The 10,969-nt window shown below is 46.6% G+C and overlaps 2 protein-coding genes and 1 long non-coding RNA gene across 3 annotated transcripts in view; 2 read left to right on the top strand and 1 right to left on the bottom strand.

The window, feature by feature from the left end:
* Positions 1-3,018: 3,018 nt before the first annotated feature.
* LOC144155495 (protein FAM210B, mitochondrial-like) overlaps positions 3,019-10,969 on the bottom strand; it is a 36,813-nt gene continuing 28,862 nt past the window's right edge. The window contains exons 3-4 of the mRNA XM_077686982.1: positions 3,743-3,893; positions 3,019-3,576 (exon numbers count right to left, since the gene is read on the bottom strand). Coding sequence (XP_077543108.1) covers positions 3,363-3,576; positions 3,743-3,893 — 365 coding nt within the window. The 3' untranslated portion in view covers positions 3,019-3,362. The remainder of the gene's footprint in view (positions 3,577-3,742; positions 3,894-10,969) is intronic.
* LOC144155494 (peptide methionine sulfoxide reductase-like) overlaps positions 4,566-10,969 on the top strand; it is a 78,578-nt gene continuing 72,174 nt past the window's right edge. The window contains exon 1 of the mRNA XM_077686980.1: positions 4,566-4,750. Within this exon, the coding sequence (XP_077543106.1) occupies positions 4,703-4,750 (48 nt within the window). The 5' untranslated portion in view covers positions 4,566-4,702. The remainder of the gene's footprint in view (positions 4,751-10,969) is intronic.
* LOC144155496 (uncharacterized) lies at positions 6,208-9,799 on the top strand. Its single transcript, XR_013319583.1, has 3 exons — positions 6,208-6,734; positions 8,592-8,685; positions 8,769-9,799. It is a non-coding gene; the product is annotated as an uncharacterized LOC144155496 (long non-coding RNA).

The raw sequence follows: 10,969 nt of genomic DNA, 5'->3' as shown, positions 1-10,969 counted from the left end.
GACGCTGCTAGTTACAAACATCACGAAGCATGTGCAGTGGCGGCCATATATGACCCCATGGCACCCCCCATCAATTCCCTCGCCATACGTACACGCCACGCGGCATCGGCGGCCACAGTGGCCGACCCTGGCAATTGTAATTTCTTATTCGAAAACAGCCATGCCAATGGACTATTTCTCCCTTGGCGCTCAATATTCTCCTTCAAAATCCTCCAACCACCCAGGTGGAGCCGATATGGACTCCTGCCCATACAGGGCTGGAGGGCAATGAAGCGGTCAACACAGCAGCTCAAGAGCTTACCATCCGAGCAGGACCTAGTCTTGTCCGCCTCTGTGGAGCCCAGTCTGCTCGTGACAGCCTACTGAGCTTCCACGATTTCACTGCGCATTACCCCCTCACCTGCCTGCTCACCTGGCTCACCTGGAACTGACTAACGCCACGCAGCGACTGCGGCGCCTCATGCAGACTATAATACACTGCCATGTCATGCCAGGCTGCATTGAATTTATCCTACAATGTACCACTCACCCAATTAATTGCCCTGCATGTGGGGCACAAGACGCCATCACTCACCTTATGTAGAATTGCCCCAAAGACCTGTTTCCTATAATACCCACTGGCGAGCACTGGGGGCAGGCACTGGGCAGCTCAGACCCGCAAGTTCAGTACAATCCAATGGAACGAGCGGCCGAGGTGACTGGCAAGCTGCAGGTGTTGGTCACCAAACCTCAATAACCCGCTCTTCAAAAATAAAATTTTCTTTCTCTCTCTCTCTCTCTCTCTCGCTCTGTCCCAACGACTCGTTTTAATGAGGCTTTACTGTATGTTTACCTATGTAACCCCTTGCAGCACACAGAAGTAACACTAAAGGTAGGTGTACCAACTAGTGTTAGCCACAGCTTTCCAAGGTGCGAGTGTTTTTTTTTCTTGCATTCCTGTTTTTAAATGCACCGTGCAGGAAAGTGCCGCTACAAAGGTACTGATCATACGTTTACAAAGAAAAAGTTTCCAGGTATACTGCTGCCTTTGAGAAGATAATTTTGGTATACTGCTGCATCTGGGCAGTGGTTCCTTTGCAATCGTCTACGTCACCTAGGAGTTTCCCTGAAAGGGGCACTGAAGTGAATTTATCGAAGTTCTATGGTATACTGCTGCATCTGGGCAGATAATTTTTTCCTTTGCAATAGTCTACGCCACCTAGGAGTTTCCCTGAAAGGGACACTGAAACGAATTTATCGAAGTTCTAACTGTGGCAACATTGTGCAGATTAACCAGTTAGCGGTGCTCTGGAGCCTTACTCGATCTGTGGTGGATGGCAGAAAAAAAAAAAAAAAAAAGAATTCCTCGGGCACTCTTAAGTCTGCCAAGGTGATTTGAAGGAGAAAGCCAGCAATTGTCTAAGGCTTCTCCACGGCTATATCATGTCCACATCTCGTTCTTAGTCTTTTGGTGCACCCGCCGCGGTGGCTCAGTGACTAAGGCGTTGCGCTGCTGAGCACAAGGTCGCGGGTTCGATTCCCGGCCACGGCGGCCGCTTTTCTGATGGAGGCGAAAAGCAAAAACGCCCGTGTGCACGAGATTTCGGTGCACGTTAAAGGTCCCCAGGTGGTCAAAATTAATCCGGAGCCCTCCACTACGGCGCGCCTCATCGCCTGCGCTGCGTCGGCGCGTTAAACCCTACAATCAATCAATCAGTCTTTTGGTGCGAATCATTCGAACAAGCAGACTGGCTGCACTTCATGCAGCCCCACAAAAAAAAGCTGATGATGACAGTGAGAGCTCTTCCCTGCGTGCACCTGTTCTACACACGTGCCATCGCGTTGACCTGTCATGGGGCACGCACGAGGCCAATTCTTGTTCCATCCCGGTGCGGTACCGGTTTGGCGCACTTGGCCGCTTGCACTGGCGACCCGGGTTCAAATCCCACATTAACACATTAACCCAAATGTGTTTTCTCCTTACAGCAGCAGCCATTTTGGTACCATTTGTGTTTACGACGACAACCATGGTCACTTTTCACGTTTATTTAGACATCTAAGGCTTTCACACGTGACACTCACGGTGGCCGTACCAACTACTGTAATGACTTCACACAGGTTTGCAACATGTTTTCATGCTATCTCAGCCCTCAAAATTTTCACGGCGAATATTGACTTTTTGCCTGTTCAATCAAAGGTGTTGCCAGTAAAACATTCTAGTAATACACTGAATTTAGCACCAAGAAGGACTCGCCAAGTGTTGTCGTTTAACATTAGCAGACTTTGTAGATGCAAACTGCCTGAAAAGCACCTTGTGTGCACGGATGTATTCAGCAAACTAGAGAGCAACAATCTCACTTTTCTACAATTTCAAGCATTGCGGCCCTTTGCAAGGCTGGTTCCTGACAGTGGGGGTTGATTTGCTTTGCTTCTTATGGAGGTGAAAAACGAGCACAGACGCGTGCAAGGTTCCAGCAGCTATTAAATTAATGTGCAGATGTCTACCACAGTGCACCTTTTTAGGACAGGTGTGAGTACATCACGCCATACCCTCAACTTGCTTTGTTCGTATCCGCATCAAATTTGGCACATCGCAAGTTGCACATGGCTAGCACATGTCAAAAAAGGTACGAGCATATTTGTACAGTGGTAGCACAAGAAAAAAAGCCCGTGAAACGTTTGAAACATTGGTATTCGCTTGGATTTTCAACATTTGCTTGGATGCCTTTGAGATTAGTTCGCCTTCTCTTGCTTCAGCAGGACGTATAATGCTGTTGAGCCTTAAATAGTTTGAATGAAGTAGATCCGAAGACTTTCGAAGTTTTTTTTTTTTTTTTACTTTTTATTCTTCAGTACCTGACTTTCCAGTTTTGTGTAATTGACTAACATTGTGCAGTCGTCCCAGCAAAAAAAAAAAAAAAAAATGATGGTGTTTTACCCACCCAGTGCTCAGGCAGAACAAACACATCAGGCCATAACTAGTACAAGGCTTTGGTGCAAATTAACCATGAATGACACGATTATGAAGCAACAGGAACGTTCACTTAGACAAAAGAAACTTTAATACAGGAGGTTCCTAATAACAAGGCTCACGACAGTACGGATGATTTTCCATGACCTTTCAAGGAATTATATCGCAGGGAAAATTGTTTGCCTGCAGGATTAGGTAATGACAACACTAAATTTCCGAGACTTATTATGTCATAACGGTCGTTTTCAGTTACAGGGCATGAACAATTATGTTCATGAGCTAAACGGTTGCAAACAATGTGCGAATTCAAAAGCTGGGTCCTGGGGTCACCTGTAATGAGGTGTAACACTGCAAGTTTATCTAGGATATTTAAAAGAGCCTGGCATAACCACTTGTGCAACTTAATGCCATTTCAATATCTAAAGCCAAAAATTCCGTTGCGTCTCAACCACCGTACAAGAATCGGCGCTGTGGTTAGAGTGATGCCCATACGCAGTGGGGTAAACAGTTTGTGCACGGCGTACGCCAACACGACTGTACCACTTCCACCAGCCAGCTTTGAGTTCACCCACTGGGAGTCCATGTTGAAACCAAGCTGCTCTGCAATTGCTACCATGTCGATGCCACTGGAAAAAAAAAAGAACGATGCACGTTAAAGTGTACCTTAAACATCCTATGACTGGAAAATAAAATGAACGAGACCAACACACACTCAACAACGATAATATTGCGTTAACTCGCATCACTTTGACTGGGAATACACGTGTGATGCCGTTAATGCAGCTAACGTACCTCGACACCAGTCCATAGCAGAGGCCGAAGGATGAGAGAGACAAGACGACGTGGAACGCGACCATCGCACTACCGTACTCCTTGATTGCATGCTTCCACCTCTCCTTTCTGGATACCGGTTCCACCCTTTGGCCGCCATCTCCTTGCGTCACTGCACAAACACAGACACAAAAGAGCACGCGCAGTGAACGGCGCAGAAAAACGAATAACTATGGCTGCAACATCGGGTAATCAAAATCAAACTAGCGACCAACAACGATCATGCGGCGAAATATGATCGAAGACAACTTACGAGCGCGGTAGCTGGGTAGTTTGGCCAAAGAGCAGGGCAATGGACCCGGTGCATGTAATAACAGACGTTTGCCAGTACAACCAGAGCTCGCCGTTTTGTAGAAACAGGCACTCAAAGGGCAGCCCAAGCGCGGCGTTCTAATGCAAGATGTCAATATCCGCTGCTGCGCGACCAACGAAGTTATGCGAAGCATTTCTAGAGCGAAACACGTACCAACATATTTCACACTCAGCTTCAAACAGCTCGAAGAGGAACTAGGAGGAACGTTTACAGGTGAACCAAAACACTGCTGGTAACTCGCTCTGGCGCTCTGGCACGCACTGACACGCATGTGACTTGGATAGCCTTGGCTTGTTGTTGGATGGTTGGTTTCATCTAAATTTTAATTCTTTCAAACTGACTCTAATACAAAATATAAGCGAATAGACAAACAATATAGTGGTAAGATAAAAGCAATACCGCTGCAGTTATTGTTTATGCAGTGACGCTCTCCCGTGTAGCGGCGCCACTAAACTTTTGGTGGTTGATTGTAGCAGACGACATGGTTATGCATTTCCGTTTGTCCGTCCTTCGTCCGCCCTTAGTCCGTTTGTCCTGTTTGCCCGTCCTTCGTCAAAAATGCACGCTATTCAAACTTGTGTAACTTACATATCAGTGTCTCCCGACAAATGGGAGGCATGCTCCAGACGTCAGCGTTTGCGGCCGTGCAGCTGAAGGTGTGTTCGCAGCGGTAGACGTGCAGCATGTCGATTTTTGTAGTGACCGTCTTATTACCGAACTACGAATGCTTAACTTTACCCGAAAATGTGAGAAAATAAGGCACAGTTATTTTGGCCTCAGATTGTGGATTCGTTTGAAGTATGAAGAGTCTCTCTTAGCTGGCCTGCAACTCAGAACAAAGTGTAATAACAAAGCGCAGGGCCGGCAGAAGAGCGTGGCTTTAAAAAATAGGTGAAAGACGCAATCCGTTGGACTGATTCCTCCAATTTCACTGTGACATGTTGGGGAGCGGAGGAGGGGGTGTGGTTGAGGTTGAGGGTGGTAAAAATTGATCTAAGTAAATAAAGGGCTCGGTGATAATTGATGCCTGCCGCCTTTGCTTCGAGTTAATTATATGCTCCGCGTAAAAGTGCTTCTGTGCAACTTCATAATGGTATTTAGTGCAGCCAGGGCAGGGCCGTAGAAGGTGTTCGACGTTATGCCTCAAGTTTTATAACGCGTGCTGCTGAGCACGAGGTCGCGGGTTCTATTCCCGGTTGCGGCGGCCGCTTTTCTGATGGAGGCGAAAAGCAAAAACGCCCGTGTGTACGAGATTTCGGCGCACGTTAAAGATCCCCAGGTGGTCAAAATTAATCCGGAGCCCTCCACTACGGCGCGCCTCATCGCCTGCGTTGCGTCGGCGCGTTAAACCCTACAATCAATCAATCAAATCAATCAAGTTTTATAACGCTCTATAAAACGGTTAATCCCCTCAGTAAAGCATGTTGTTGGGAGTTAGTTTTGCATATTTAAACGTAAAACTGTGCACACTGTGCAAAAACTATGCAAAACGCTACATTCCTGCCGCTTCTTTTTCACTGCCCCCCCCCCCCCCCCCGTGTGCGTAGTTTTGCAGCTACCCCCCTCCCTACCCCTCCTTCAATATCACCGACGCCCGCCTATGGCGCCGGCTTCAAACCCCCCCCCCCCCCCCCCCCCCCCACCTCCCTCTTCCCAAGGCATACCCATACGACTGTCCGAAATGCCACACACCCAATACCACCTATCACTGTGTGGAAAGGCCCCGACCATCCGGATCCCACCTGTTCCCCTTCCCCGTAGCAGCGGGAATGGGGGCTCACCGTGATCTTTCGGTCTAGGGCAGCGGCAACGGCCTGCGGTTTTTTTCCAAACTAGGAGGATGCAACCCACCCACCTTTATTTTCTTTTTTCGGCTTCAGTAAGCGTTATTCAACAACAATAACTCAATCATTTCATGAAGTCAAAAAAAGCCTTCCTTCCTAAGAAAAAAAAAGTTCCTCCTCCTCCTCCTCCTCCTCCTCCTCCTCCTCCTCCAGACAGTGTAATTAATCACTCACAGCACTAGCACTACGGAGGGCCGACCATAAGAAATATGTGCGCGTAATATTAACAAGGTTCCCCTCTCCCCCTCTGAATCCTGTATGCGTACTCTAAAGCCTAGAGAAGCGTAACATGCCCCCAGAGTAGCACATACCCGCCGTGGTGCTGCATTGGATATATATGCAGGAAGGTATGCTGCCCATTACCCAGGTAGCACAGAATGTCTAGAAAACGTCGTATTTATGGAGGAAACGTCAGAAAGGGATTTCAGACAGGAAAAGATGGCTTCTAGAAGTCAATCGTTGCAAGGATAATATCCCTCAGACAATGACGTCTTTAAAACGTATTTCTGATAACTGCTGTTAGCAGTTCTTCCTCTAGCCTTCTTGTAGCCGGCCGTACAGTCCCGCGCTTGGGCGCGCGCTGGTTTGAGAGTAATCAGGTTTGGCGCCAATGGTATGGCCTGATGTGACTCCATGGACTGGGAAAACAGTGGATTTCCTCTCTGCCTCTACCTCCTCCGCAGCGTTCGCATGAGCTTGGGCGCGCGCTGGGTTGAAGAGTAATCATTTTGGCGCCAACCCCAACGGTCAGTTTGCGGCTGGGCGCCGATCTTCGAGCTGTGTAGCCCTCATTTTTGTAAGTATTTGCTATTTGTGCCGTTTTCATTGGTCACATATTGTTCCGCCCGTTGATACCGCCGCACTGTGACATGTTTCTGATGTATTTGTGACAGTGATTCTGAAAAAAGCTTTATTTCCAGCCACAAGCGCCCGTTAAGTTGTCTTGATGTGTGCAGTTTCGCGATGTTGTCAAACACGAGTGTTGTATACGTAATACCGTGGTTAGTTTTAAGCGAGAAGTATTTGGTTAAGCAGCTGCTCCTGGAATATATTGTTGGCATTGTAACATTTATTAAATGTTTTGGTTTACTTGCGCGACAACTTGTGCTGCATCTTGGCATCCTTGGTCGGAAACGCTGAGCTGCGCTTTCACCGTATTTTTTAAGAAAGCCGGCGTCAAAATTTTGCGGCATCTTTTTTGCACTAACCCAGGAGGGCCGTAGGCGAACAAGTGGGTTTGTGTCACTCCTTATGAGAGAATTCTGTCGTCCCATGCCATGACGCAGTGCCTGCCTGACAGGGCGTCGTGGGTGAACGTTTAGCCAGCCGCAGCGCCTGAGATATCCGTGTTTTGATGCCGATAAAGCTCTGCAAACCGCCTCCAACACAGGTGCCTCTGCTCGAAGCGGCACTGCGATTTTACTGGCGCCTGTTTATTTTTTTTTCGCAGCAATTAATATCAACGTATTGCCGCAATTAAAATCTACGTAGGTTCAAATCGCGATCTGTTTCGGAACCGACCCGACTGTTGCCATCGCAACATGCCGCCCCAACCAGATGATAGACGTGGTAAGCGTCGCAAGATGTTAAATCCTGGTCAGATGATAAGGCTCTTTCGGCAATGTTAAATTAAAGTAGTGCAAAAATGTCGCGCGATGGTTAGTTTTGCATATTTTAAGCAAATTTTAAAATATATCAGCTTGAAACATCAATTCTTGGGAGTGGATATTCGGCCGGCAGCCGCCCTACCCGCGCGAGCGGAAGTTTGCCGGCAGTCTCCCCTTATTGGCTTGCTGCGGTCACATGATTAGTGCCGGCATGCTGTATGAGAACACGCTTTGCCGGCAGACAGCTGGAGAGTTTTCTTTCGCAAGCTGCCGTGAAGCGAAGTGTGTCGGTCTTCCGCGCTGTAAGCTGTTATTAGCCGGCAGCTTTCTTGGCAGTTTTCTGTCGGAGCTGCCTAATTATTTGCCGGCTCCTTGCCTTAGCCGCGACACATCGGTGTTCCGTTAGGTGAAGGGTGCATGCCTTTTGTGCTAGGATAATTATTTGCCGGCAGCTTGGTTTAACTAAAGGTCATATTCTAGGCCCGATTTTAACGCACTGTGGCGGCGCAAATAACCGAAATAAGCCACCCGGCCGTGCTCTCACGGCAAATAATTATTCTGACACGAAATGCCGGCACTCTTTGCTCGGAAAGGACAACTTCCGTGACAGTACGACCACGTGGGTTATTTCGGTCATTTGCGCCGTCACAGCGCTTTTAAAATGGACCTAGGATAGGACCTTTACTTAAACCAAGCTGCCGGCAAATAATTTCCTAGCCCAAAAGGCCTGCACCCTTCACCTGACGAAGATCGCTGTGCCGTGGCTCAGCGAAGCAGCTGGCAAATAATTAGGCAGCTCGCGACAGAAAACTCGGGCCAGAAAAACAAGCTTGTGCCACCTCGTCAGACGTTAGTCAATAGGTAGTCAACTCCTTTTTGGGCTGTGAAGCCTGCAGTGTTAAATGAAATAGCACGATGCTTGCTGCTTCAGCTTGCCCTGGTTCAACTTTTTATTATCAGTTTAGTTAAATTTATGTGGTATGTACAATAGGCCGTAAAAAAGGGATGTTCTCTGAAATATGCGTGCGTGTACAACTCTTTTTAAGAGGCTGTGAGAGCGAATATGCAAACACGAGGAGCCACGGACGCAGAAATGAAGACAGTCATCATGATCCAGCTCAAGAATGCAAAGGCGCGAACGTAAGACCCACATTGACTAACACATAACAGGGTATTTTAAACGGATTACACACCTAGGGTTCTTATTGGCTTTTTTTCTGCAGTTCATCCAGACAACCTGAACAGCTGGAGGTACGACCAGTACAGCACAGCTAATTAAGGAAAGTGCAAGAAATGGGAAAGGCGTCGTCGACAGAAAGGTCACAGAGGATTTGCCCCTCATCAGTGCAGACAAGAGGACTCCATTATCTGTTGTGGTTGCTGAGGGTATTTTTTTTTTCAAGCATGTATGAACCATGACTATTGATGAAACGTTTTGGCATTTAGGATAGGTTTACTACTACTGGTGATATTTGCTAGTCGTGCCGCACATGGCTTTTTATTTGTTTAGAAAAATTGTGCATTGTTTTCTTTTTTTTTTTTCAGCCATGTATGAACCATGTGTATTGAAGAAAAGCTTTTGCATTTAAGATATGTTCACTCCCGCTGGCGATGCTTTGTTAGTCATGCTGCACGTGGCTTTTTATTTGGAAATTTTGTGGTACATTTTTACAATGTGATCTTTCAGATAAACGCAGTTCAATTGTTTCACTTTCCTAAGTGACTATCATTTTTTGTAGAACAAGTTGTCCTTGCATCTTATTGTTTAAGTTTAAAAACAAATGTACAAAGTTGTGGACCTGATGGTACAATTTTCTTCTATTTATATTTTTTCGTGAAAGTTTTATTTGTGCTGCATACTTGCTTTCAAATAATCATACACAACTGTAAGAGTTGTGGACGTGATGATGAGAGTTTCTTGCGTGTGCCTTTTTTGTAGTGTTTTATTTGTGCTGCATTTGTACCTTCCAATATCCATAAGCAAGTTCACAGAGTTATGGACCTGATTTTACAAGTTTCTTGCATTGATTTATTTTGTTTTTGTTTTCAGAGTTCTGTTTGCCCTCCATCCTTTGTTTAAAAATAAGAAAGTGTAGAGTTCTGGACTTGTTGATACAAGTTTGTTGCATTGCTCTTATCTTGTTAAGTGTTTTATTTGGACGTTTTTATATAAGATGCTTCTGGCAGGTGGAAAGGACGCTTTCACCGCAATGTTTTCTGAATTGTAACGGCATTTTTCTCCTCAGTACATTGCTTGGTCTCAATAAAATGTTTGCTCGAGCCAAATGGCTTTTAATTTCGAATGCGTGCAGCAAAGGCGCTGCATTCGGCCCCAGCATCACCTCCGGGGGAGGGGGGTATGGCAGGGGAGTTCATAAAGCCGTATTTCATACGTCTAAAAAGCGGCTCTAAATGTCCCAAGAAAGGGATTCTTAGCATCTTTCTAAAGCCCTTTGCTAGACCAGAATTATCAGAACGTCTTCTAACCATCTAAAATGCGGATTGAAAAGTCGCATTGACAGAATTATACAGCTCTTGTAAAATCCAACTTCTAAACCGATTTTTGAGGATGTTTTAAAGAGAGTAAATAAATCGTCTAGAAATAGTAATACCCGCTGGACATTAGACGTGATTTAAGACCTTTCGAAAACGTCGCGAATGCGTGATCGGATTGTCCGGGATGTTTGCAAGCCGTTTCTTTCGTCCTGAAAAATCACGGTAGAAGAAGTATTTAAGCTCTTTTGTGCTACCTGGGTATGTATGTATTTTGTGCTCGGTGCAGCCTATCAAGTCGTTTTTTTTTCCTGCATCTGGCACAAGTTGTCTTTTTAAGTTCCTTCGTCTTGCATGAGGCTACCATTGCTGCCGTGTTTCTGATCATAGTAGTCGTCAAAACCATCTCGATCATTACAGATCTGCGCTGTCTGACTACCGCATAGAGAGAGAGAGAGAGAGAGAGAGAGAGAGGGGACTTTATTTGAGCCCAAACTGGTAGAAGGAAGGGGGTGACAAGGAGGGAGTCACCTAGCCTTCCCCGTTAGATGGCGGCCATGAGCCCGTGGGCCCTAGCGGCATCTTCCGCCAGCTGGACGAGTAGTTTTTGTAATAGCGTCCTCGATAAACACGCACCGGTGTTGCCCCCAAAACCGGCGCGGTGCACAGTGCCCCACGACGGTGCGTACCGGCACGGAGCGTTGATCGAGGACAAACGGGGCGGTTCTACCCAGGCGCCATCTCTTAATCTAAGAAATCAACTCATAAAAACGTTCACAAGTAACAATACAGCACTGTAATGAGACACAGCGCTATTTGAAAGTGGTATTTATTGAAGGCCAATGATTATATGTACGCACAACTTAAATGCGTCACACATGCGGAACAACGTACCGCCACCGCTTCCACTAAACAGCTACATACAAGCTGC

This window comes from Haemaphysalis longicornis, unplaced genomic scaffold (assembly GCF_048455015.1).
Source record: "Haemaphysalis longicornis isolate Haplotype H1 unplaced genomic scaffold, Haemaphysalis longicornis Haplotype H1 scaffold_1, whole genome shotgun sequence".
NCBI lineage: Eukaryota > Metazoa > Arthropoda > Arachnida > Ixodida > Ixodidae > Haemaphysalis > Haemaphysalis longicornis.
This window is presented reverse-complemented; position numbering and strand designations above follow the sequence as displayed.